The sequence below is a fragment of the Hippoglossus hippoglossus genome, chromosome 16, assembly GCF_009819705.1.
Source record: "Hippoglossus hippoglossus isolate fHipHip1 chromosome 16, fHipHip1.pri, whole genome shotgun sequence".
NCBI classification, from domain to species: Eukaryota; Metazoa; Chordata; class Actinopteri; order Pleuronectiformes; family Pleuronectidae; genus Hippoglossus; species Hippoglossus hippoglossus.
In genome coordinates, this window is record NC_047166.1 from 25,816,235 (window position 1) to 25,839,382 (window position 23,148).

The following is a 23,148-nucleotide window of genomic DNA, read 5'->3' on the forward strand; positions in this document are numbered from 1 at the left end:
TCCTTCGATCTGCTGGTACTGATGTCATAGATGGGATCTTAAGAACTAAGGAGCCTCAACTCCTTAACTGTGTGTGTGTGTGTGTGTGTGTGTGTGTGTGTGTGTGTGTGTGTGTGTGTGTGTGTGTGTGTGTGTGTGTGTGATTGCGTGTGTGTTTGTGATGATAGATGGAAGCATGGTCCACTGAGGTTCTGATAGACAGGGGCCTGGAGGACTCCATCTGACTGTGCTGTTACCTCATCCCCCTGAACACTCAACTCATCAGTACACACAAACTCTCTCTCTACACTCTTGGAGACAGATGAAATGTCAAATGCGTAGAGATTATTTTCAGGGTCTGGTGTCTGGGCTGTATGTATCTTCACATAAATCATCATCACAGTTTGGACAGAGGGGAGAGAAGGGTCGGTGGCAAAGAAGCAAACTATGCCTACCTGCCAAGTAACTAAGGAAAGCTTGGCTTGAACTAAGTGCTCTCAATTCGGTGTTGGAATGTAGTTCTACCTATTTGGCCCTTTGTGCTATCGGGCTGTTTTATACTGCGATGTGATATTGATGGATTTGTGGATTCTTTTATTTATTACTGTTGTGTGTCCTGACTCTGTGTCTCCTTTACTCTATCCACTATGCTTTATCTAACCACTACCTCTTCTCTCTCTTGTCCTTTGTTTGCAGGAGCAAAAGGTCTTTGGTCCCCACCACAGAGTGTATTTTCGAGCTTCCCCATTTCACTGTACAGGCCACAAGGGCCCAGACGCTTTTGCTACAAGCAATCTGTCAGAGTTGGACACACAGCATGACGAATGGAACCCCACTGACACTCAGCGAAAGCCTGCTCAATGAGGTGTACAAAGCTCCAGGTAAACAACATGCTACATGTACATACACCATATGAAGTTAACTGAGAATCCCTTGTACACAATCATCAATTTTCATGAATTTCTTTTACCTGACCAAGTTAATAATCTGCTGAAAATTGCTGAAATCGTAGCCTAATGGCTGTCTAACAGAAAGCCCACACAACAGTGAGACAGACGGTCTCCACATATCTTTACAGCATTCAAATTCACATTTGTATGCTTGAGACTAGTGTGTAGTTAATGTGTCTGCATGTAAAATGACCTCTGACCCTTCCACTTGCACCATGCTTTTGCATTGGATTTCCTTCCAACAGACAAGTGAATACTGTAGGTGTCTAAAGAGAAAGTTATTGAGTTCATCTCATAGAGGAGCAGAGGCTGTTTTCCAGTGCATGTGTTTGTCATTGCTTAACATTGCAATAGGCTCTTTGTGTTTTTTTTTCCAGTTGTTCTCATAATGCAGTCGATATTTGAGTGAAGCAATTATAATTCTTCTATGGCAAGAAAAAAAAAAAACACCACACAAGATTCTTGTGTTTTTTAACAGCTTGTTCTGTATTTGACTATGAAAAGTCATAGAACAAAGAACAGACTAAATCATCTGGTCTCTTTTAGACCATTGTATTAGATGTTAACACGTTTATCATAGTAGATGATTTATTGAAATCTCCTTTTTCTCATTAAGTACATTTACTACTTTTTGTTTGTTTAGTCCTATATAAACTAAAGCTTGTTGTTCATACCAGTACATTTTCAAAGGAGATATATAAACTGGCTAGAGCTTGAAGTGATTTGACCCTCTCATGAAAAGCTTTATAGTTGTTTCTCAGGACTCAGCACATCATAGACTACCATTCAGTCAGAACAAGTCAACCAGACACTGTGCCCGTAGCTCATAGATTCTATACCATTGATGCAAACACATCCAGAACTCAAGGTCTCTAATATACTCATTCAGACATTTTGACATCAGCTTGTCTTGTGCCTGCTGTGGGGTAAAGGACTTGCAGCCCAGGGTAAATTAACTCAGTTTTATTCTTTATATCGCCTAGGATGCCTGTATGGTCAAATAATAAATTTTGCCCCTTGTTAAAGAAAGGGAGGGGAGCCCAGATTCAATAAAACAGTAGCGTTTCTCATGACGGTAGCATCTGGACAGTCCTCTGGAGGGCCAGGGATTTTCCAACTCATTAGGATCACGTTGTTTGGTATGCCGTCAACATTCTCCTTCGGCCAAGCCAGTCAAGCTACCTTTTTCACCGTTGTGTAGCCGCCAAAATTTATGAAACTGGTCTCCCGTGGAGTGAAGTCAAATATTCCTCTCTCCTCACTCTGCCTTTCTCTTGGAATGGTGCTTGACTAGTAACATAGAGAAACATCTGGTTCATGTGCTGGCAGGTTAGATAAAGAGCACTGGGGGAAAGAGTTCGAGCTTAGAAGGAAAGAGTGAAGGGGAATAGGTGATGTGTTGTGTAAGTAGATGTTTAGTTGGAAAAAAAGCAGCAATAATTCCGATGATATAACCAAAGATGTCTATGCTGTATCGGCTTTTGAAATTGTCACACTCATAGGCCTTCAGGAAGATGTTAGTTGTTCCAGTTCCTCTCAGTGGTTGTTGTGACAGGTTAATTGTAAAGGAGGAATGGAAAAAGATGAGCTGAAAGAAGAGAAATGAGCAAAGTTAACAGAGATGTAAAGTGTTGTGGTATCTGGTGTATCTGCCTCACACCCAGTGCAACCCTGCTGAATCATTTTGATTCCTGTGGGCACTGTGAATGTGTCCACACCATAACGTCATACTAGGGCGTTGCAGGCTGTTCTTTGCCAACTACCTGCCTTCCTACTCACTGCTCTTCCATGCTTTGCTGTGAGTTGTTTCTTTAACTTAGACTTACCTGGTATGATTTCTATAAAGACCTTAGTATCACATTTCCTGATGAAAATCTTACTGGAGACTGTTCTCTTTATTTTACATTCTTTCAATCTATCTAAAGACAAATAGGGAGACGTGACTGTTAAACTGCTGACACTGTGCCATTTGTTTGGCCCTGTGTGTGGTAACAGTGGTTGTTCTCCAGAGTGACTTTGCAGGCTGACTGGCTGCAACTGTTTGTAAGTCTTGAAAACGTTCACAAGATTCAGATTTGCATCCAGATGTAAGTTCTGTTTGTTCTTGCGTCTGCAGCCAGCAGTCAACGGGGCCATGGCCAGGAGAGAGCTGACATCCGCACACACACTCAGCATGACAAACAAAAGCTGTTAGTTTTGAACATGTGCTTTTTTCATTCCTTTTGGAATTTTCCTCCTTTGTATTCCTTTTGATGTAAGACGGCTTTTCAATAGTGAAAGGTGTTTCATATTGAGGTCTAGCTGATAACACAGATGGTAAGTGTCCTTCTGGGGGGGGAGCCGTTTGGGTATGACATTTTATTCCCTGTCCAAAGAAAATTCTTTAATTCAGCAAGGCGGAATAACTAAGATAACAAAGCTTCGGTCTTAATCTGAAAGGACTGACAGATTGTAAAATGTTTTTCAAAATAATTGGTGAACCTAGATTAAAGCGTCAGTCAGAGACTTTAAATCATCACAACTGACTGGAACACAGCTGCTAGGATTAGTCAAACTTTGTGTTTGTGCTGCTCACTGACAGCTAAAGCAGCAATCCAGTGAGCAGCACATGCAAAATTGTCTCTGTTGGTCTGCAATTCCGGAGAAGAATGAGGGAAATCAGAAAAAAAACATAAAATCTTAATTTCTTGAAATCAGGCAGTCAGTCACTGTCTGTTGCCTGACAGCTTGGTTTGTCAAACTACTGTCTGTAGGACAGCGTTGATTTTGTTATTTTCTGTGGTGACGCTTTATTCCAGCTTTCTCCGTTTACATTCCAGTGAAGCTCACACTAGTGTTGTATTTTATTGGAGAGCTCTGCAGAAAACAGTATATCAAATTTTATGTTTCTGGGTGTCTGGTAAAAATGGAGAGGGGTTCATAGGGGGGGTGTGTTTGTGCACACATTAGTGCATTCCTTCTTACAGTATGTGCCCCCTAACCGTAAACCTCTTTAGCTATACCCTGCTTCATTACTACCATTTTTTGATTTAACACGCTGTTTTCTTATATCCTGTTTTCTTTTTCTTTTCTTTTACTCTTTCATATCTGCTCAGTTCTATAGTACTAACCTAATTTTATTTTATTCAACTTTATCCATCTGTCACTTTTCTGTCTCCTTTTTTTCTCTTTCCTCTGTATTTTAGAATACATTGTTGGTCTTGTCTAATTCGTTTTCCTCTAATCCTCTTTTCCTCCTCTTCTCCTGTGATTGTAGTGGCCTTCCTTTCCTATAGCATTTCTCTGTTTATATTTCTAGGATCTTTTCGTGGTTTGCAGTAGGGATTATTGTAGTACCAGTACCATCAAAAGAAGAAGGGACCAGCAAGTAATTCTTCCTACCACTACCACAATAAGTGTATGATGATTGTGTTTCTAAAAAAGCTATTTTGTTCATTACTCACTCTTAAGCGCATTGTCTTAATAACTATTTGGACAGTCAGTGGCTCCGCACATTTGAACTACCTCTCCTTGGTTTCTGTTACAGATTACATTATTCCAGAATCATGTAGAAAAAATGCGTACAAAAACCAATCAAGAGAAATCTGGAGGTTTACATATTATTGACAACAGTGTCAATAAATTGCAGAATAATGGCTGACAGTCATAGCTCTTGTTTCATTGTTATATATTTATAGATGGTTATTACTTGCCAGTTTTCTCACTCAGCGTTTAAATATATGTTCACAATCAAATTTGATCATTGATCATGGATCCAAGTGAATTACATTTTGAACAAATCTAATCTGCACATTGCAGTGAGCAATAGCTTATATGTATGTTTTTTATTGCATTCTTCATCTTTTGCCTGTTGATGATAGCTTTATTGGATTTTGATTCATGCACTCACGTCCCCAATGGACGTAAGTCTTTCAATTTCAACAGATGTGTTTATAGTTCAGTACGCTGTGATGATTCACAGAGTGCACTTAAACCTGCAGATAGTACAACCTGTCTTGGAGATTCTTTGTCTCGTTGATCAAACAGTTACAAACAATTGCAAGTGTTGGTTGTGTCCTTGCAGCCATGACATGGCAAACCCCCCAGATGACACACAAATTCATTCCTTTTAAACACAAGGATTAAACAATTTTTCTTGAGGAAAATCTATTTAAACTTCACTGCTATATCAGAGTGACAGTTTTAAGTTTTTTTTCTTAGTTTTTCACTAAGTAAGCTTTTCCTGAGCATTGGCCTCCCTAAATGATGTAATATGGGCTCAGTGCAGGATCTGCAACCGAGTTGGCCAAAGGAAGCTGAACAGAAACTATGACCTGGGCTACTTGCTCTAAGTAATTTAAATACTTCCCTATAGATTGGAAAGGCTTGAGCACAATTTTTGGTCCTTGCATTTGCTTCCCTGTTTTAACGTCTTGTGAAAGGCTGTATTTGGAAAGACAAAGGGTAATTAAAATCAGCATAAAATTGGTGTTTCCACCATTAATGGACTCAGCCTTAATTCAGCTACCACCACAGCTGGTTTCCTGACCACACAGCTCCATGGTGGTCTAAACTAGGATGGCGGGGGCTAGAAGTTGGTTGGTGGTGGTCACCAGGCATGCTCCAGATGATTGCTGGGTGATATACGAGCTGTGACATTAAACTTTAGCTTGACAGATATGGAGGGAAAGAACAGTTAGTGGAAGAGAGAGTAAATAATATAATGAGAAGAATGAAAAATGAGAGAGTGAAGGAAAATGAAGGGTGAAGTGAAAAGTGAGAGAGAGAAAGAAATGGAGAAATCTTGCTGCCCAGAAACAGAACTGACTTTTGGTTCTCTTTATTAAATCCAGCTTTTGCACCTAATTGAGTGTCAGGTTCTAGACGTACACACGTGCGCACGCACACACACACACGCACACACACACACACACACACACACACACACACACACACACACACACACACACACACACACACACACGCGCGCACGCGCAGACACGCAGGTGCATTTGCACATAGGCATGCTTAGCTCCCAGTTTCGCAAATCCGATATGTACTCCTGCACTCACATAGGAACCCATTTAAGGCAAATGACAACAAGAATGTTTGGATACAGAGAGCTTATGCTCCCATTGCATAGCGACTAGAAACATGTTAATAATAATAGTACGGGACTTATGCTCTCATAACAGTATCGTTATTAAAACAAGTCTTTTGTTTTAACAAGTTCCCCCTACACAAACAATGGGGGATAGAGTGGTTGGAAAATAGAGAAAAGTGTGGAAAAACAACAGAAGACTCTTCAAGGTTACATCAGGGAGCCTTATTTATCCTTTTCTTCACACTGATAGCTCCCATTCCTTGGATACAAATGCAGTCTCCTAGAAGACCACGTCAACAACAGTTTTTATGCACTTTTGCACTGCATGAAATAGGCTGCTCCTGTCATGGCCAGCAGTTCACTGCCCTGTGATCTAACTGCCTTCAGGAGCATGGGTTTGACGCAAATCCCCCTGTGACGCTGTGGCATAATAAGTGTCGGTAATTGCTCTGTGTTATTGGAGGGGAAGAAAGTGTTCATTTTCATATCACTCTGTCACCTCCATAAGCTGATGCCTGGTATGCTGCGCATTTAATGTTGTCTGGTTGCAGAACTTACCCGTCTATCTTTTCTCCCTCCTTGTTCCCTTTCTTGGTGGGCTTCTCTCTTTCCTGTAATGCAGTTGATTGTAACACAGTCCTGGCTATGACACTCAGCGGGCAAGGTTGCGGTCCGCTCAATTTTCCAGTGTTTTCCTGTGCAGATTTTGGTTGACACGGTTTTCTTACTCACACCCTGAATTTGCAGGTTTGCCCTGTCATAGAATGGGTCCATACACTTACCCCGGAAAGAAAATTTTGATAGTTCCCTTTCATTGTTCCACAATGAAAGTGAAAGAAGGAAGGACAAGAGCCTTTTTTATGGTTTGTGGTTGTCACAAATGTCAGTAAAGAGATGGGAAGCTTAATGAAAACCCTGAGATGTCTGTTTCAGAGTAGCCTGGCCCCTCACTGAAGTATCCATACTTCTTTGAAGAGGTAAGTTATTGGTTTGAGAGAAATTTCTGCCTGTCTACTTGTCTGCTTCATGGATTGACATCAGAGTAGGAAGAAAGCAGGAGCAAAAGGAAAGAAAGAGGGCTATTTTTTCCATACACAACCTTATTTCTAACATGAAAAACACGTTGTGTCAGCATTAGAGAGCTGATAAATAAATCTTGGATGGAACTTGAGACGATTCTTGTCAAAGAAAACTTCAATGCAGACGGTCCTCACCCCACTCCTGGCAGATTGTGATGATGTTTTAAGTCAATCCAGACTCAGACCCTTCTCTTTTCCTTTGTCTTTGCTAAGCTCTTTGCTCTTTATCTGTCGCTCATTTCATTCCAGAGCAAATGAGAGAAGCCAGAGGATTTAAAACAAAAGAAAAGTTTGATGTGTTGTCTCACAATTAGTTGTTGGGTTACATTAATATTTATATGTTTAATGGAATGAGAGAAATGTCAAGTGACTATGGTTTGTTCCAACAAACACTTTGCACAGTGTACTGTGTACGCACAAACTCCTCTCATAGTTGGTGATTTCAAAAACTCATCAGGCTTGCAGTTTGTCACCATGATTTTCCATTCATTATTCCCCTTTTCCTCACAGTGTCCACTGGCTTCTGGGGAAAGATGATATTTGAAGTGGAGTGTGCAACTGAGTGTTCCAAGGATTTTTTTTCTCCCCTGTAGCCCACTTTTCTGTCATGGGTAATAAGATGTGATTCCAGGCATGTTGGAGAACATGGATGATCCCTATACAGAATCTGGATCCCTGAGTTTCATAACAACTTTTTTTGTTCTCCTGATATGAATCATTGATGGTTTTTCAGAGAAATCTTTCCACTTACCACTAAATCTAATATACCATTGGCACGGTATAGTAAGTAAATGGTAGTTGAGATCATCATGATATATCATGCTTTTTAGAAACCTGGCTGGTCGTTGGTAGTTGAGTAGGGCAGTTTACTTAGCTGGCCAGCCATGGGCACAGCAAAGTCAAATTAAGCTTTCGTCATTTAGTGTGGTGTGTAACCTGAAATATGATATGAATTACCCCAGCAGTCATTGTGTATGAAACGTGACCACAGTAAACAATTCTAGGTGTGTCATCAACACATAATGTGTTATACAAACCAAGGAAGACATGCCATGCAATGCAGAGTGCAGTTGTAGTATGTTATTAATTATTGTGTTATATATTTTGCGAATTGTCAGCATTTACAGATATTCGTCATGCTGAGAAACAAATAACTGTTGGGTTATCAGGAAACCTTTTAATAAACAAGTAATTCAATCTTTAATAACTTTAAGATCTCATGTGCACCCAAAGCAATGAACATCAGTGAGACATGAAACAAAATACACTATATATAGCATGGGCTCCACATCACCCATAGACTGCTGTGAATGATACAAAACCTTGAATCAATGTCAACCCTATATAAATCTGTTTGTGTTTATGTCATTTGGTGCCTGCACAGCTGGCTCCCTACTGTGAGTCAACTGTCCCATCGGAGCATTGTAACCCCCACTAAAGTGCCTCAGCAGCACCAAATCACCAGTCACTTCTTGGCTTCGCATTCAGCCTCTGCATCGCTGACCCATAAATATTGATCTCTTAGATTATTGACAAACAAGAATGCTGGGCTCGGTTTCTCTTTAGTTCTCATCCATAAGGCTAGAGGAGCCTGAGAAAAAGTGCAAGCGTGAGTTATAGAGGTGCAGAGATCTTGAGAGTCGAAGAGAAGAAGCAGTAATCCAGAGTTACATTTCAGTGATGGAGGGGCTGGTTTAGCGTCATTAGTTGTGGTCTGTAGTTTCAGGCGTCTCTCTCATGGTGGAACCACAGTGGCATTCCATCCTGGCTGCGACTTCAAAGTCAGAATGCCCCTGTTTCTTATGCTAAACAGATTTGTCAGGGTAGCATTAGGCTGGGGATATGGGAGATTGAGAGGCAGGCCCTTTTATACAGAACTGTGTTTTAATGGCCTATCTTACCACTGGCTAATTGTCTTCTTACAAGTGGCTCTGTGTCACAGCACATGTTTTGCCATGACTCTTTGCACATCTGTCTCTCCCCTTTTCTCTTACCCTCTCTCATCTTTCTCACTTGTTTTACACATGGCCCATCCCCCAACCCCTCCACTGTCTTCCAAACCCCTTTGCCTAGGCCCATTAGTGTTGGCCAAATTGCTTCCGCATGATGACTCCTTAATTGTGGTAATTCAGTGGCAGAGAGAACCATGGTTTGAAAGTGCAGAGAACATGTGTCACTGCTTTAGTGGGCAGACAGAAAGACAGTTAGCACCTGGAGGGGATGATAATCATGAAAATTAGACCCCCAGCCTCCACCACCAGCAGCTCTTACTCCCCATCACTGTCTTTACACCACAACCTTTATAGGCAGCGTGTACCACTTGCACACCCCACTACACTACAACCTCTGCCCAGCGAGCTGGAAGCAGCTTGGCTGGGCTTCATCATTTGGGGAAGCATTTATCTCTCTCTCCCCCTCTCTGTCCATTCACTGTGAGGGTTCTTATGTTCAAAATATCGACAGTCTATGAGAAGCCATTCGTCTGCTGTTTTTGTGGTCATTTAGCAATGGAAGCAATCACTTCTTATGTAAACTGTCCAGTCGCTGTACCATTCATCTAGAAACAGCTGTTGCTGCTACGTGAAATCTGAAATGCATCTCTTCCTGATGGCAAGTGGAGTTTCCCTGCAATTACTATAACCTAGTCCAGCATCAGGATACCACATTAACTATAACTGCTTTTATTTATTGGCTGTTTTGTGTGTTTTCTATGAAAATATTTAAAGTTTTCTTTAACCAACAGAATACCTTTAAAGTACTTGTTAAGTTACCTTTATGTTTGCCCTTTAAGTCTGCTCTCAGAATCAAGTCCTGATCATATAAAAATTGGATTTTGTTAAAAGTGATAAGTCTCCCTGCAATCTTGTGTTTGTCTGCTGCCGGAGCTGCTCTGTTCTCAGCTTTAACTGCAGAACAAACCATTCACCTTGTCTGTTTTCCTGTCCCACTCTCTGCATGTGTCTGTATTTTTTCTATGTGTCAGTACTGGGCAAGGTTCCAGCAGACCTCCTGCTCCTACTTACTGTTTCTACTTCAGCCCCTCCTGACTTGGGAGAGACAGTTATTGTTTCTACATCAGCACTTAATGGCTCAGCTGGCTGCTTTTGGTCTACCCAACTTGTCAATGTCCACCTATTTTTTAATACGCCCCCTAGCTGCTGTGGGACCACTGCCAGACTTTTCGCGCTTTACGGTCTCTTTGTCTCTGTCTGTCTACCTGCCCTTTAGGGTTTGGTTATTGTGTTCATCCTCATCCAATCGTCATCACATATACAACTGATACCTAATGAATTAATACATGCCAAGGACCTGTTTTCTAAAAAATACCGGAATGCTGCTCTCACGTCTCATGCAGTTTGGGGTGGTAACTTGAATCAAAACACTGATTTAATGTTTTTTTTTAGCAGAAGTCACAAACTTAAATCTTCTTCAGTCTCCAGTCTTGTGCATTAGCTCTTTGTAACATTCTCTTTTCCTTTTTTTTATACTATAACATTTCCATGTTCTCACTTGAACACCCTGTCTTATTCATCAAAATGAGGTTCGAGGTTATTATCATAATGTTTTGTTAATGTAGGCTAACACAAACATTGTAAATGTAGAATTGTCTGCTCCAACATCATAGGAAGACAATTTTCCCATACTATTCTTCAAAGCACTGAAGGCAGGACATGTTGGAATGTGTAAAGCATGGCTTTTAAGTCTGCAGATGTCCTACACACACACACACACACACTGAGACATATGCACGCCATATATTGAGGTATGCAGGAAGCAAAAAGGCAGCCTCCATATCCCATCAATTTTTTTATATTCTTTCTTTCTTTTTCTTTCGATTCCTCAGCATTTATTGCCTGACTTCACATCCCTTCTTCAATTCATTTTATTTCCACACTCTTCTCAGTGTTCGGGATGGCAAATCCAGCTGCCCATGGCTGCCCTCTCAGTCTTTGATGGAGTGCTGTAGCCTTTGGCCCCTAGCTGTGTGGTTATGTACTCTTTGCACCTGCCCTTGCTTGACAAGTAACAGCACCACACACATTCACTCACTTACTCACTCAGTCACACACAGAAATGCACCAACACATACATCTGGCTGTAACACACACTCACTACATAATAATACACACATACCGAATACCCCTCCTCAAGGCTACAAACTACCAACCAATGAGTTTTTTTTCTCCATTTGTACCCCACTTGTTTTTATAGTCCAACAGCTGGACAAAACATTGTCCAGAGTCCTCCCACCCAACAGCCACCACCCCAGCAGGTGTTCTGTGCCCTTTAGGACATCTGTGTGGGCAAGAGGGATATGTTATAGTGATACCCCTAGTGCCATTTATCAAAGAGCAACCAGAGTAGAGGGAATGGCCCTTGTCGTGTTCCAGATTGGTTTGCACTTTTAACATCTCCATCCTAACTACAAAGAATAAGGGAACCAGGGAATAGTTGCTCTGTGTGGAACCTACTCATCACTGTTCATTTGTCTTTGTCAGCACTGTCAAAAAAGGCCAAATCATCACTGGACCTCGTTAGCATGGAGGCTAAGGTAGATGGGTCATGTGTTTTAAGGTTCACTGAGGCAATAACATCGACGAATATCTGCTGCGGTCCTTGTATTTAAGCTTTATTATATCCATTGGGAGAGGGGAGCTTAGCTTTTATAGTACCTGTGTCATTTCTGTCTTTCCCTCTGGTACTAGATAGCATCAAATAACCCAAATGTCTATCTGTGTATATGTGTGTATCTGTATATGCATTGTCCATGAGCTTGAACATACACGCTTCTTATTTTTCTGGTATGAAAATACGATAATGGCTAAACTCAGGAAAAACTTTCAGGAAATTACTAAAAAAGATTTACCGTTGTTTTTGTAGAGTTCTATTATACTACATCAAAGGTTTATTTCTGAGTTGAGTGAGGACATCAAGAGGAACATTTATTTCTCAATGCAAGAAGCGCAAAGGAGAGTCAAAGTCATCCTTGTGGTGTTAAATCAATCGATGGAGACACATCATGCTTTTTTTTTTTTACATTTGTGTCATTTGTTTATAGTAATTATACAAAGGTCGGTATAAGCATGGACAGTTAATTAGAAAATTAATTAATATTAATGCCTGCAATATACACTGTATAGAACTGTCAATCTGGTTCCAAGTTCCAGTTACTTAATTTAGTTCTGGGAGGAAGTAATTCCCAAGGAACGGTTGTCTTATAGACAGAGGAAGCTGGAAGAGAGGCAGGTAACCAAAGCCTCAGAGAGACATGCAGCACTTCTCTGTTTGACCTGCAGATATATTAAGTGGTAGGCAGGGATACAGAATGAGGGTTATTAACATTCCCATCTTACATCTGGGTGGATAGATGACCTCTCAGACAGCAGGTGAAGAAGTTGCTTGGTAATTTGTCTGCGAGAGGGAGCGGAGGGAAGTCAGTGGTTAGGGATTTTAGCAATTGCCAGTAATTCCCCTGGTTAAATGTGCTGCGTGTATGTGTCTAGTTGAATCTCACCCTTTTCCACATCGGCTGGTGTTTAACATTAAAACATGCATTTGAACTATTTAGTTGATTTGGGATTAACAACAAAGTGTGGTATCAAGCAAACACAGAAGTTTTCTAAATCTTTATTTATGCAACATTTAATACAAATCTTAACAGTAATGATTTGTCTGAACAGGCAGAGAAAAGGAGAAGATATGGGCTAGGATGAAAGAATAGTTTGGAAAACAATACAGGTAGAGGAGTACTAAGAATTGTAAGAGAGCAGAGAGTGGTGAGTGAAAAAAGTCTTACGATGTCCAGACTATAGTTTCAGGGACTGTTGCCAAATAATGACCTGTTGTGCTTTCATAGCCTCTCTTGTGGCAGCACTCATCTGTGCCTTATTAATGCAATACCTTCTCACTCACCGGTAAGCAATAAATCCATGGTAGCCAATAAATCTGTTCCATTTCTTCTCTATCAATTTTTATGCGTGTATGTTTATATTTAACTTTTTGAGCTTCTCTCTGCTGTTTGTTCTGCCACTATGTCTTATTGATCTTAGTGTCACTGGGCCAGTTTACATCTGCTACAGTCTTTATTCTTTCAGTCTTGAGCATCAGCTGACTGGCAGAAATCATTAGTTCCTTTTACACTGAGAGGTGTCCTTCATTTCCATTCTTCATCTGATAACATTTCCATGTTCTCATGTGAATGCGCAGATTAAGCCCCACTCAGCTGTGAACTCAGTCAGAAAGTACTGTGGACACTTTTAGGAAATGAAGTGCTCACTATACGAGTGGATTATTCTGAGAAGTAAAGCCTTATTGGAACAGGTGATGTAAGAATTTAATGTGATTCCCTCGGACAGTTCCAGCTCACTGGAAGAATGTAACTTGATGGATGGATCCTCTTCTCTCTCAACAGGCGGTTTGGCACAGAACTCCCTTTACTCCACAGTATCTTTCCGCCATCCAGTTATTTATCCTTCTTTGTCCTGTTATGTGTTTGAAATAGCCTCTCACCATAGAAATAACATTGACATATCATAATGGCAAGTATGTAATCCCCCACTACTCCTTACCACAGTGCAAACTGTTTCATTTTGGAAAGATGGCAGACGAAAGGTTCCTCCAAACCAGACTGTCATTAAGAGAAATAATCATAGAGTGAAGTGCAGTTGAGGCTCCTGTGATGTAATGCTGGTGTTAGGTGAGTTGTAGTTGACACAGATGGATACAGACAGGACTGTATTGGATATTCTTTTGGAAATATATATCCTCTAAAATGGCCTGTTACTCAAACACCCAATAGTCCCTGTAATTGAACCTAAAATGTTCAAGTCATTGTACTCTGTAGATTTACTGGGAGCCTATAAAACATTTGGACAAACATTTGAGAATTTAAGGGTTTTTACCTCCTCTAATATCCTTCCTGTGCATGTTTTAAAATTAACATGGCTATGATGTTGAGACTTTACTCTTGTAAATCAAAATCCCATCATTGTAGTGTAAATTCTTTCACAGGAAGCTCTCTATATCCAGAGGAATCATTTTTTATTTTTTATTTTTTATTTTTGTTTGACATATTTATCCTACTAAGAATGAGATTGGAAACTGAGGACACCACAGTTGTCCTGCCAGAGCCGATAAACACAATACACTTCATGTCATGTTGGTCATATCTGCTTTAAAGAGCACCTGGTTTTTCCACAACTTTGGGAGAGAAGGAAATGGAAAGAAAGGGGTCAAGAGTAATTAAAGGCCAATCAAGTGTTAGACTAAGCCACAAGCAGCAGTGTTTACACCTGCCGGACTGCACTTCATTTTCACTTTTTCCCCCCTTTTTTTTATTAGGTGTGAAATCTCTGGGCCCGTCACCGACTCTCGAGGGCTCGGTCCAAAACCTGGAGCTGAAGTTCTGCAGCCGTGCGACGGTGAAATGCGCCTCAGGAACCCTGGGAGCTGTAAAAGTCTGCGCCAGGACCCCAGGTGTGTGCAGCTGTGCCCTGTTAAAACTTTACTGCCTGTGTAGGAGGGATAGAGTGAGACCGGCTAGACTCTTCTTTTACTTTCTTTAACTTTTATGTTTACACATTCAGTCTCTATGCCTTTTTTTCTTCTCCTCAATCTTAATGTTAATTTCTGTCCGGCAGTGTGATTCAGTCGTTGTTTTCTCCTAGGTTACTGTCACTGCCCAGGGATGTTGTTGGAGCTAGTGTCATCACAGAGTTTACCGCGTCAAACTTGACACATGATGTCAGGCAGATGATAAGATGTATTGCACCTCTCAAAAAAGAAATACAAATACTCTTTTTAGCTGTTTTAGCATTTGGTTGCATAAAATGATTTACAAATAAGGAGTTTAACTTTTAAGGTAACTAAATCACTGTTGAATTAGTGCATGTCCATCCTATTCCTGTTGTTCCGTTTTCTTCTAAAATATATTTCACTGATATCACCTGTAGTCCCAAAAATGTTGACACTAATTATTGACTAGTATTATAATTTATTTTAACATGGACACTCTGTATTTTTTAGTGAAAATCAGACCTTGAGTCACTGAGTGATTCAGGTGAAAGGGATTTTTTGATTCCATGAAGCACTCAAGACAAACTCTTGTTTGTGTATTTTTAATGCTCATGGCCACAATTTTAAAACAAGACGTCTAAATTGATTTTGTTTTGTTTTTCAGGTTCAGGAGATGGGGTGAAGGACAAGCTGGTTCCTCTCATTCAGGGGCCATCTGACACCAAAGAACTCCATATGAGTCGCTGGCTTAATGAGATCCGCAAACCTGAATCTTTGCTTGCTCCTGACCTGCTCGCCTTTTCTGTTCTGGTCCCTCAGCAAGGAGACAGTTGCAGGAACTCAGGTAGAAGATATTTAAATCTCCTGTCCTCTCCTCACCTCTCCTGTCCTCTCCTCTACATTGTCTTTTTTAAGCTCATTTTTGAGTTGTGGTTCTGTTGTTTGAATTTATGACAGGTACTAACTAGTAATCCATATTCCAGCTTAGTCGTTGGTGATCTAATGCCAAAGTCTTGGTTTGTTTAGATCATCATATTTTCATATAATGTCACACACTCTTTACTTTCAGTTATCTGTTTAGTAAAGCCAATAAGTGTTTTTCCTGTCGAGTATCCTTGAAGCCAGGTTGGCAACTCAGTGTCACTTCACAGGCAGCACGAGTTCTCTAAACAGCAGTGACACTTTGTCAGCACTGGGCTGAGCTGGCTGACAACAGCTAACCACTCGAGCATACCTGTTGAAGGGTACACTGATGTCAGGTTGCAGCATGTGATTGTGTCTCTAGACCAGTGCTTCCCAAATGGTGTGCCGTGGGATTTTGAGAGATGTGTACAAAATTATTATTGCAATACTATCATACTACTACAGGGCTTCAGAATGTGACCATTTAAATCTGTGAAGTGCTACTAAAAACTTTCCTTGGTCACACCCGTGCGGCAAACATTTAGCTGGTGTGTCTCTGTATTTGATCAGAGTCGTGTTGCTTCGTCATCGCATCTTCTCTGCGGACTTCACACACACACACACACACACACACACACACACACACACACACACACACACACACACACACACACACACACACACACACACACACACACACACACAGTTTGTTGGATGCACCTAAATGATGTACTGGTACACCAGTAAAAGTTAGTCTGGAGCCCTGATACAAAAGGTTATGAATTACTTTTTAATTTATTATATCAGTTATGATACAGATGACAGTGTGAAGGAGAGCAACTTCAAAAGAGAGGAATGCAGGTAAAGTGGATGAAAACAATGGTTTTGCATGAGTAAGAATTCAGGTATGCCTTGCGATTTTTGCTTGGCCTGCGGTGGGCCTTGGGCAGAAAAAGTTTAAAAACCACTGCTCTCAAAGTGTAGTGGTGTCAGTAGCACTTCTAAAAGACTAAAAATACTATTCAGATTTCGAAGCTCAAAGTTTTAATGTACTTTATGTAGTAAGTTGTAAATTGAATGATGGCAAATCAGTGCATCTCTGTATCTACAGCAATAGCCTGGTTTGTCCTCACCTATTCAGGACAGTCTCCAACATTTTTAGGCTAACATTGCTCCAGATGTGTTCTCTTCTGTGAATTAGGCCATGAATATCATAAGGTCATCACTAATTTCTCCTCCCCAACTGCAAAGAGTTCTTTGATATGACAGTCCTAGATAAGACCAATACCTTTGGAAGTAGTAATTGACTCTCTCCCACTGTCAAAAAATAGATACAAATTTTCTCAAAATGGTCCCAAATGTATTGTAGTATCTAAACAATGAATAAAAAAACAAGATTTGCAAATGTGTACTACTATTTGTGTGTAATTTTAGGTTCAAATACCAAGCGGTTTGAATGCATGTAAAACACTAATATTTACTTACTTATTTCTAACTTCAACGGAACAGGTCTGATCATTTTTGCTTTTGAAACACAAAGCTGCCTGTTTACACAACCATCTTCTTTTTAAACTTATCAACAAATGTAAACAAATTGTTCAATGTGTGTGCACGGATCACCTGACATGCACAGATCAGATTACATTTGTTTGATGAGTCTCCAGCTGCACTCAGATGGACTGTGCATGCTGTGTTCACTTGCTAATGGAAAACTGAGAAATCTTTGCTTTCGCCTAATTTGTGTGTGCTTTCAAAGTGGGAAATTAGTTTTTCTAAATACTAATAGTTGCGTGTCACCCCACTACAGACTCTATAACTATGCAGCTGTCTTTAAATGTATTTATGTATATGGTTTATATAAGCCACTGCTAGGTGGGGGACAAATAACATACAAATAATGCACAAATCATTTTACACAATTGTAAATCTTTTTATTTTTTTTTGTAAAACACATAAGTCTAATGTCTCTGTACTAAAAGTCAACAAAGGCGACTAATTCTAAGTTTGCTGCCGTTCCACAACCCCTTCCTGCCCCAACAGCAGATACAGGAGAAGCTTGGGATGAGTGTAAAACAATACACCTCCAGTACGTCCAGCACTTGTTTTTAAAGTTGTTTTCAGAGTCACAACTGTACATCACTTTTAATACAGGGATGGGGAGATTCATTGTATGGCCTTGACTCACGTAAACCCCCGAACCGGGTGCTGAATCATATCAGGCCCCTGCACTTTAAACATGTCAGTGCTGAGATGGAGATAAGGCTGGCCTCAGCTGGTTTCAGACTGTGAGGAGAAGACACAGCTGTAGTTCAGGGTGTTGTGAAGTAAAAAGATAAGTACATTTTAGAGACAGTAGATCTGGGAGGTCATCCCTAACCAGGAATTCCATTGCTGTTTGAATATCACCCAGTCAATCATTGTCCCATTGCTGTGGAACCGAGCACCAAGACAGTGCTATAAATTGAAAATGTAAGGCAGGGAAAAGCTTACATTTCATAGGCAACTCATAGTTTGACGAATGTGAGCACTCACAGAATATACTTTTCAGGAAGTTGCAATGACATGGGAGAAGATTTTCGAAAGTAAAGCTGTATGTCTGACGAGGGTTGTTCCACCCTTCACAGCCTCACAAACAGATATTTTTAGGAACACCGCACAGCCTCTTACTTTGATTTAGAGAGCGTATTATTTCTGTTAAACAATGGCTCATAAAGACAGTACATACAGTACATTTTAACATTTTAAAACCTGATCTGAACACAAACCAGAAGACCAATGAGAAGCCATAAAAGGGTGAGAGCGAATGAAGGTGTAAGAGAGGCGGGGGCTGAGTCCCAGAAGCACTGCGTATATCTCCAGCAGATGTGGAGCAGTGGAGGCCTGTACTCCTTCTCATCACTGCCTCAGTACTCCCTTTTTTTCCATCATCTGCATTTAGTGTTCTACTTTTCTTGCTGGTTTTATTTTTGATTTAATTTTATTTAATCACAAATCAATAATGTTCTCACATTATCTGTGTATATGTCTCTGTTCATTTGTTTTTAGTAGTTTGACAAGAGATTGATTCATCATTTGGTGGCTTAATCATTGCATTTATACATAGAAAATAGACTAAATGGGTGCAAGCATTAACATTTTATTGTATGACTGTTATATTTTGAACAAAAAGCACTTCAGTGCAGCTGACACAGACACACGCACTCTGCCAGAAATCTTTCTTTTATCTACAACATACCTGTCAATGCAGTCAAAGCTGGAAACAGCAGTGTGGCTTGACAATAACAGTTTCACCAGACTCTCTTTCTCTCTCTCTCTGTGTGTGTGTGTGCGTGTGCGTGTGCGTGTTTGGTGTACGCACATGCATGTGCGCTGCTGATGGAAAGCCTTAGTGTGTCTGCACACACGCATTGTTGGTGTCTACTTCTTGGTCTGTGTTTTTTATGGTGGTGAGACTTACATCAAAGCCTTTGGTAAGTCCACATGTCCCATGTCCCTGCTGTCAAGCAGTGGGTGAGTGGGAGCCTGTTAGAGCAGTGTTAATGGAATGATGGATGCACCGCCTCATTTAGCCAGAGATGAAAAGTGGAATAGCACCATTCTAAATGGGCTGAACCCTTTTTTCCCATAGGACTGACTCAGAGGTTCAGCATTTTGTGCTCATGACATTTCTGAATTGTTAGGGCTTTTGGCCTTGACATAAAGCACATTTTGTTCGTCCCATGTGGCTCTATTGATTCCATTTAGCAAAATCTTAATCATTGATTTAATCTAGATCCTTTTATATTCTATTTTACATTTGATTAGTCACTTCTGGTTTTTGTAGGAGACCAACGTAAGTTGCAGTGCTGTGGGATGTCAACCCAATTCTCAAAGTAAAATGTTTACTCAAAGAATGGCAGTTGACACCAAGCTACCAGTCAGTGAATTGAGAGTTGTGTTTGAATATTTATGTGTATATATATTGTATATGATATAATGACTTGGGGCTTTCACACGCGTCATTTTTTCCCCATTTTTTAGTATGGGATTAATCATGCCCTTTATTGTTTTCCCCACTGGTCATGTATGTGTGATTTCTGTATCGTCTCATTTCTTAGAGGATGTGACAGGTTCTTGAATCACCAGGACCTCCCTTGTGGATCTTCTAAGCCAGCACAGAAGCTGTTTCTCCATGGCTTATTTTTTCAGTTTTTACAGATCAGAAGTCACTATCTCTGAGGTCATTTTGAATACAATATGTTTGGTGAAATAGCCTTTTATACGAACAGCCAATCACACAGTTCCCATTGAGGTCTTGAGCACTTAGTCTGGGCCGCTTTCTATGACGCAGTTGCCTGTCTGAAATATTTTTAGAACAAACCTCAAAGCAAATTGAGGAATGTTATTTTGCTCTGTGCTGAAACAATTGTATTTTAAATCATTTAATGCATGGTCCAGCATTTTAATGCAACATTGAAATATTCTAATTTTCTCTGTCTTTTTACTCTCCTTCTGTCTTTCACTTTTTCTAACTCTTTCATGCAAAGTTCATTCACTAACGGGATGAGCTGCTTTTAAATATGGCCAGTGACATCTGTTTTCTGTCTAATTGTTTACCAGTGAATTAAAACGAAATTCCAATTTACTTAGAAAATGAAGAGAGGGTTGAGTGGCTAGGGGTGGCGGTTGGATGTTGGAGTCCATACACACTTGTAGAGCTCCTGCAGATCCAGACTCATGTGTTTTCATTTAACAGAGTTGAGGTTGTAACATTCTAATAAATTAAACACTATTAAAGGCGTGGGTTTAACGCAGAAGAACTGAGCAGCTCTGCTTTGAAATAAACTCTTTTATAGATCCAAAGGCCTAAAGTAATTTCAGATCTTGCTGTTAACCCTTTGCCTTGCAATGCTACAGTCCCTCATGATTTCTCCTAATTGAGCAGTTATTGCAGATTGACCCAACAATGATTAGACGTTTTGGCAGTTGTGGAGTCCAACCATAGTCAAATATTCACCCCATTTTCTTTCCCATATTCTCCCCTTTTATATGAACCAAACATATTTCATGCCTTTGCTTTGTTATGACACATTGAATAATGAGAAATCTGTGCCATTATAAAATTTAAATGAAAAAACAGGATGGAGCAAAACATAGAGGAAAGCGAGCCAGCTGTAGGAGGAGTCAGACTTGTGGCGCTCAGGAGGTGAAGCAGTTGCTGCAATACGACTGGTAAGCTTGATCAGAAGGGCACGGGTTATTCATCCACATGGACTATGTTATACTCTGACTGGTATTAGGTCTATAAATTATTTGTGAATTTAATCATAGTAGAGCTGTGCCTTAAGGATCAGTAGGGCTAGAAATCCTTGGCCGTATCACTCATGCTCCACTGCATGTAAATTATCAGTGCTACTCAAGAGACAGCTTGATCATTTTGATCCCTGGACAGTGGCTGGCTGACGATCCTCCTTGGCTTTGTCTTGAGCCTGTCACTGCTGATGGATGGGAAAGACTAAGGGGGCCTTGGACGGGGCCAGTGTGAGGGAGCAGAGGGCTAGAGGGTGTGTGAGGAGCTGGGGTGTACGCTGAACTTCAGTGCAAGCGGCAGGCTGCAGGTGTTCCTCTCACCCTCCACCACCATGACTTGCACTAAAGAAGGGGGGACCAATGGGTTGGGTGGGCTTTATGATCATAGAGAAGACGAAAAGAGAGGGAGAATAAGGGATAGCATGTGTTTTCCCCAGGCACGGCAGCAGCTGTGAGACAATGATTTATGCTTTTCTCAGAGCTCTGGGATCTCAAAATGTTACATTTAATCAAGCACACTGAGAGCAGAGCAAATGTTAAAGATGTTCCCTATAAAACCCTCCAGTTTTGATCTCTTTACCATACCATGGGAGCTGTGGGAATAGGGGAACAAAGTGATCTTTAATCGTAATTTAAACATATTGGAGGGAATTATGAAAGCTACATGGAATTAATCCTCTGAGAATTTCCCGGGCATTGTAATACTGAACATATTTAGTTCTCTAATACATATTAAAGCTGTTTTCTCCTCAATTACTGTTTGTATAGTAGACAGATGGATGGAAGAAAATATGTTTTAAGTGTGCAGAATTAAATCCAACCTTCAACAGGTCGGTCTTCAACACTGACGTTAACATAATTTCCAGTATTTATCTATCCGACTTTAAAACTCCATGTAGGTGTTTATCATTTTCAATCCAGTTTAAGTTTTTAATCAAGGTTGTTTGGTTAAATTTTGCCATATACAAAAACAACAGAAAATGCCTTTTGTTTAAGCACAGCATTCCAGCACACTTGTCATATGTTGGATTTTCAAAAGCTTATCTTTCCTTTGGTTCAGTTTTATAACACTCTAAGTAATCGGTTTTCACGGGTGTAAAAGGCTCGCCACAGTCTTTTGCAACAGAATGCCACCACTTTGATGTTTCACAATAGACAAGTACAGTAGCATCTTATTTAATGTTGACTTTAATGTAACCTTTGAATGGGATGCACTGACACCGTAGATGGGTGTGAATTTTGGGATCTCCCTTGGTAGACGCCTCCATTACAATCTTTCAAAGGCCTGCCGTACTTTCATACATCCATCTATCATGCTCTTTTTTCCCTCCTTTGCATGTGTTCACTCACTCCATTAAGTGTTAAATCAACAGTCTGGCTTTGTCACAGGCAGCAGCTTGATGTCTTTAAGCTGCTGGCCTGAACTTTTTTGGCTGTTAGATCCACAGTAGACAAAAAGGTACTAAAAATACATTTATTGTACATGCTTGTGAGAAAGTGCAAGTATGTCATGCAAATGTGCTGCTGTTTAAAACTCCATACATATTGAAATGGTTCCACACTATTTTAGATAGAGTAGTTCAGGTACATAAAACTGTACCAATCGACTTTGTTTATTTGTCTTTGTGCACTGTATCTTCCTCAATAATCAGTTAAATCTTCACAGCAGCCACTCTCACCATGCCTCTTCTGTCAGTGTGTGTGAAGCAGAGCAAGTAATGTGGAGATTAGACCCGAGGGAACCCACTCAGGATTGGCTATTGGGGTCAATCATGGCCCATTACTGGAGCTGTTCATCTGGGAAGTATTGAGCTACTTAGGCCACTCTCACAGTGCTTAAAGCCTGACTGGAGTGTGAGGCTGAGGGGCAGGGGGCAGATATTCGGTACAAGGGGATGACAGCTAAGGCTAGAGATAGGGTTGGGGTGGAGCGTGACTGGGGCTAAAGCTGCTGCTCAAGCTAGCCTCCACTCTTACATGATATCACAGCTTCCATGTGGCCATTTGGCACTTTCAATTATAAATCCTTCCTGAGAATCATTCAGTTTATTGCAGTTAGAGATTCAAATTGGACAGAGTGCTTGGATTGGAAAAGAGATGAAAGCAAATGCCACTTTAACTGTGTCTGTGGGGAAGTTGGTCATGGCAACAGTAAAGCAACAGAATACACCGATAATGAATGGATAATGAAACTGAGATAATGGACAAAAAACTGCCAACTGAGGAACTTTCCATGCCAATATTGAACAAACACCAGAAGAAATGATGTAAACATAAATCAAACTGCAAAATATAGATTGTCATAGGGCGGTGGTAATAAATAATGTTTATTAGTTCTCCATCACACAAC

The 23,148-nt window shown here is 40.5% G+C and overlaps 1 protein-coding gene across 1 annotated transcript in view; it reads left to right on the forward strand.

The window, feature by feature from the left end:
- LOC117776523 (vacuolar protein sorting-associated protein 13B-like) overlaps window positions 1-23,148 on the forward strand; it is a 312,145-nt gene that overhangs the window by 70,120 nt on the left and 218,877 nt on the right. The window contains 3 exon segments of the mRNA XM_034610493.1: window positions 676-860; window positions 14,433-14,567; window positions 15,271-15,450. Of these exon segments, the coding sequence (XP_034466384.1) occupies window positions 676-860; window positions 14,433-14,567; window positions 15,271-15,450 (500 nt within the window).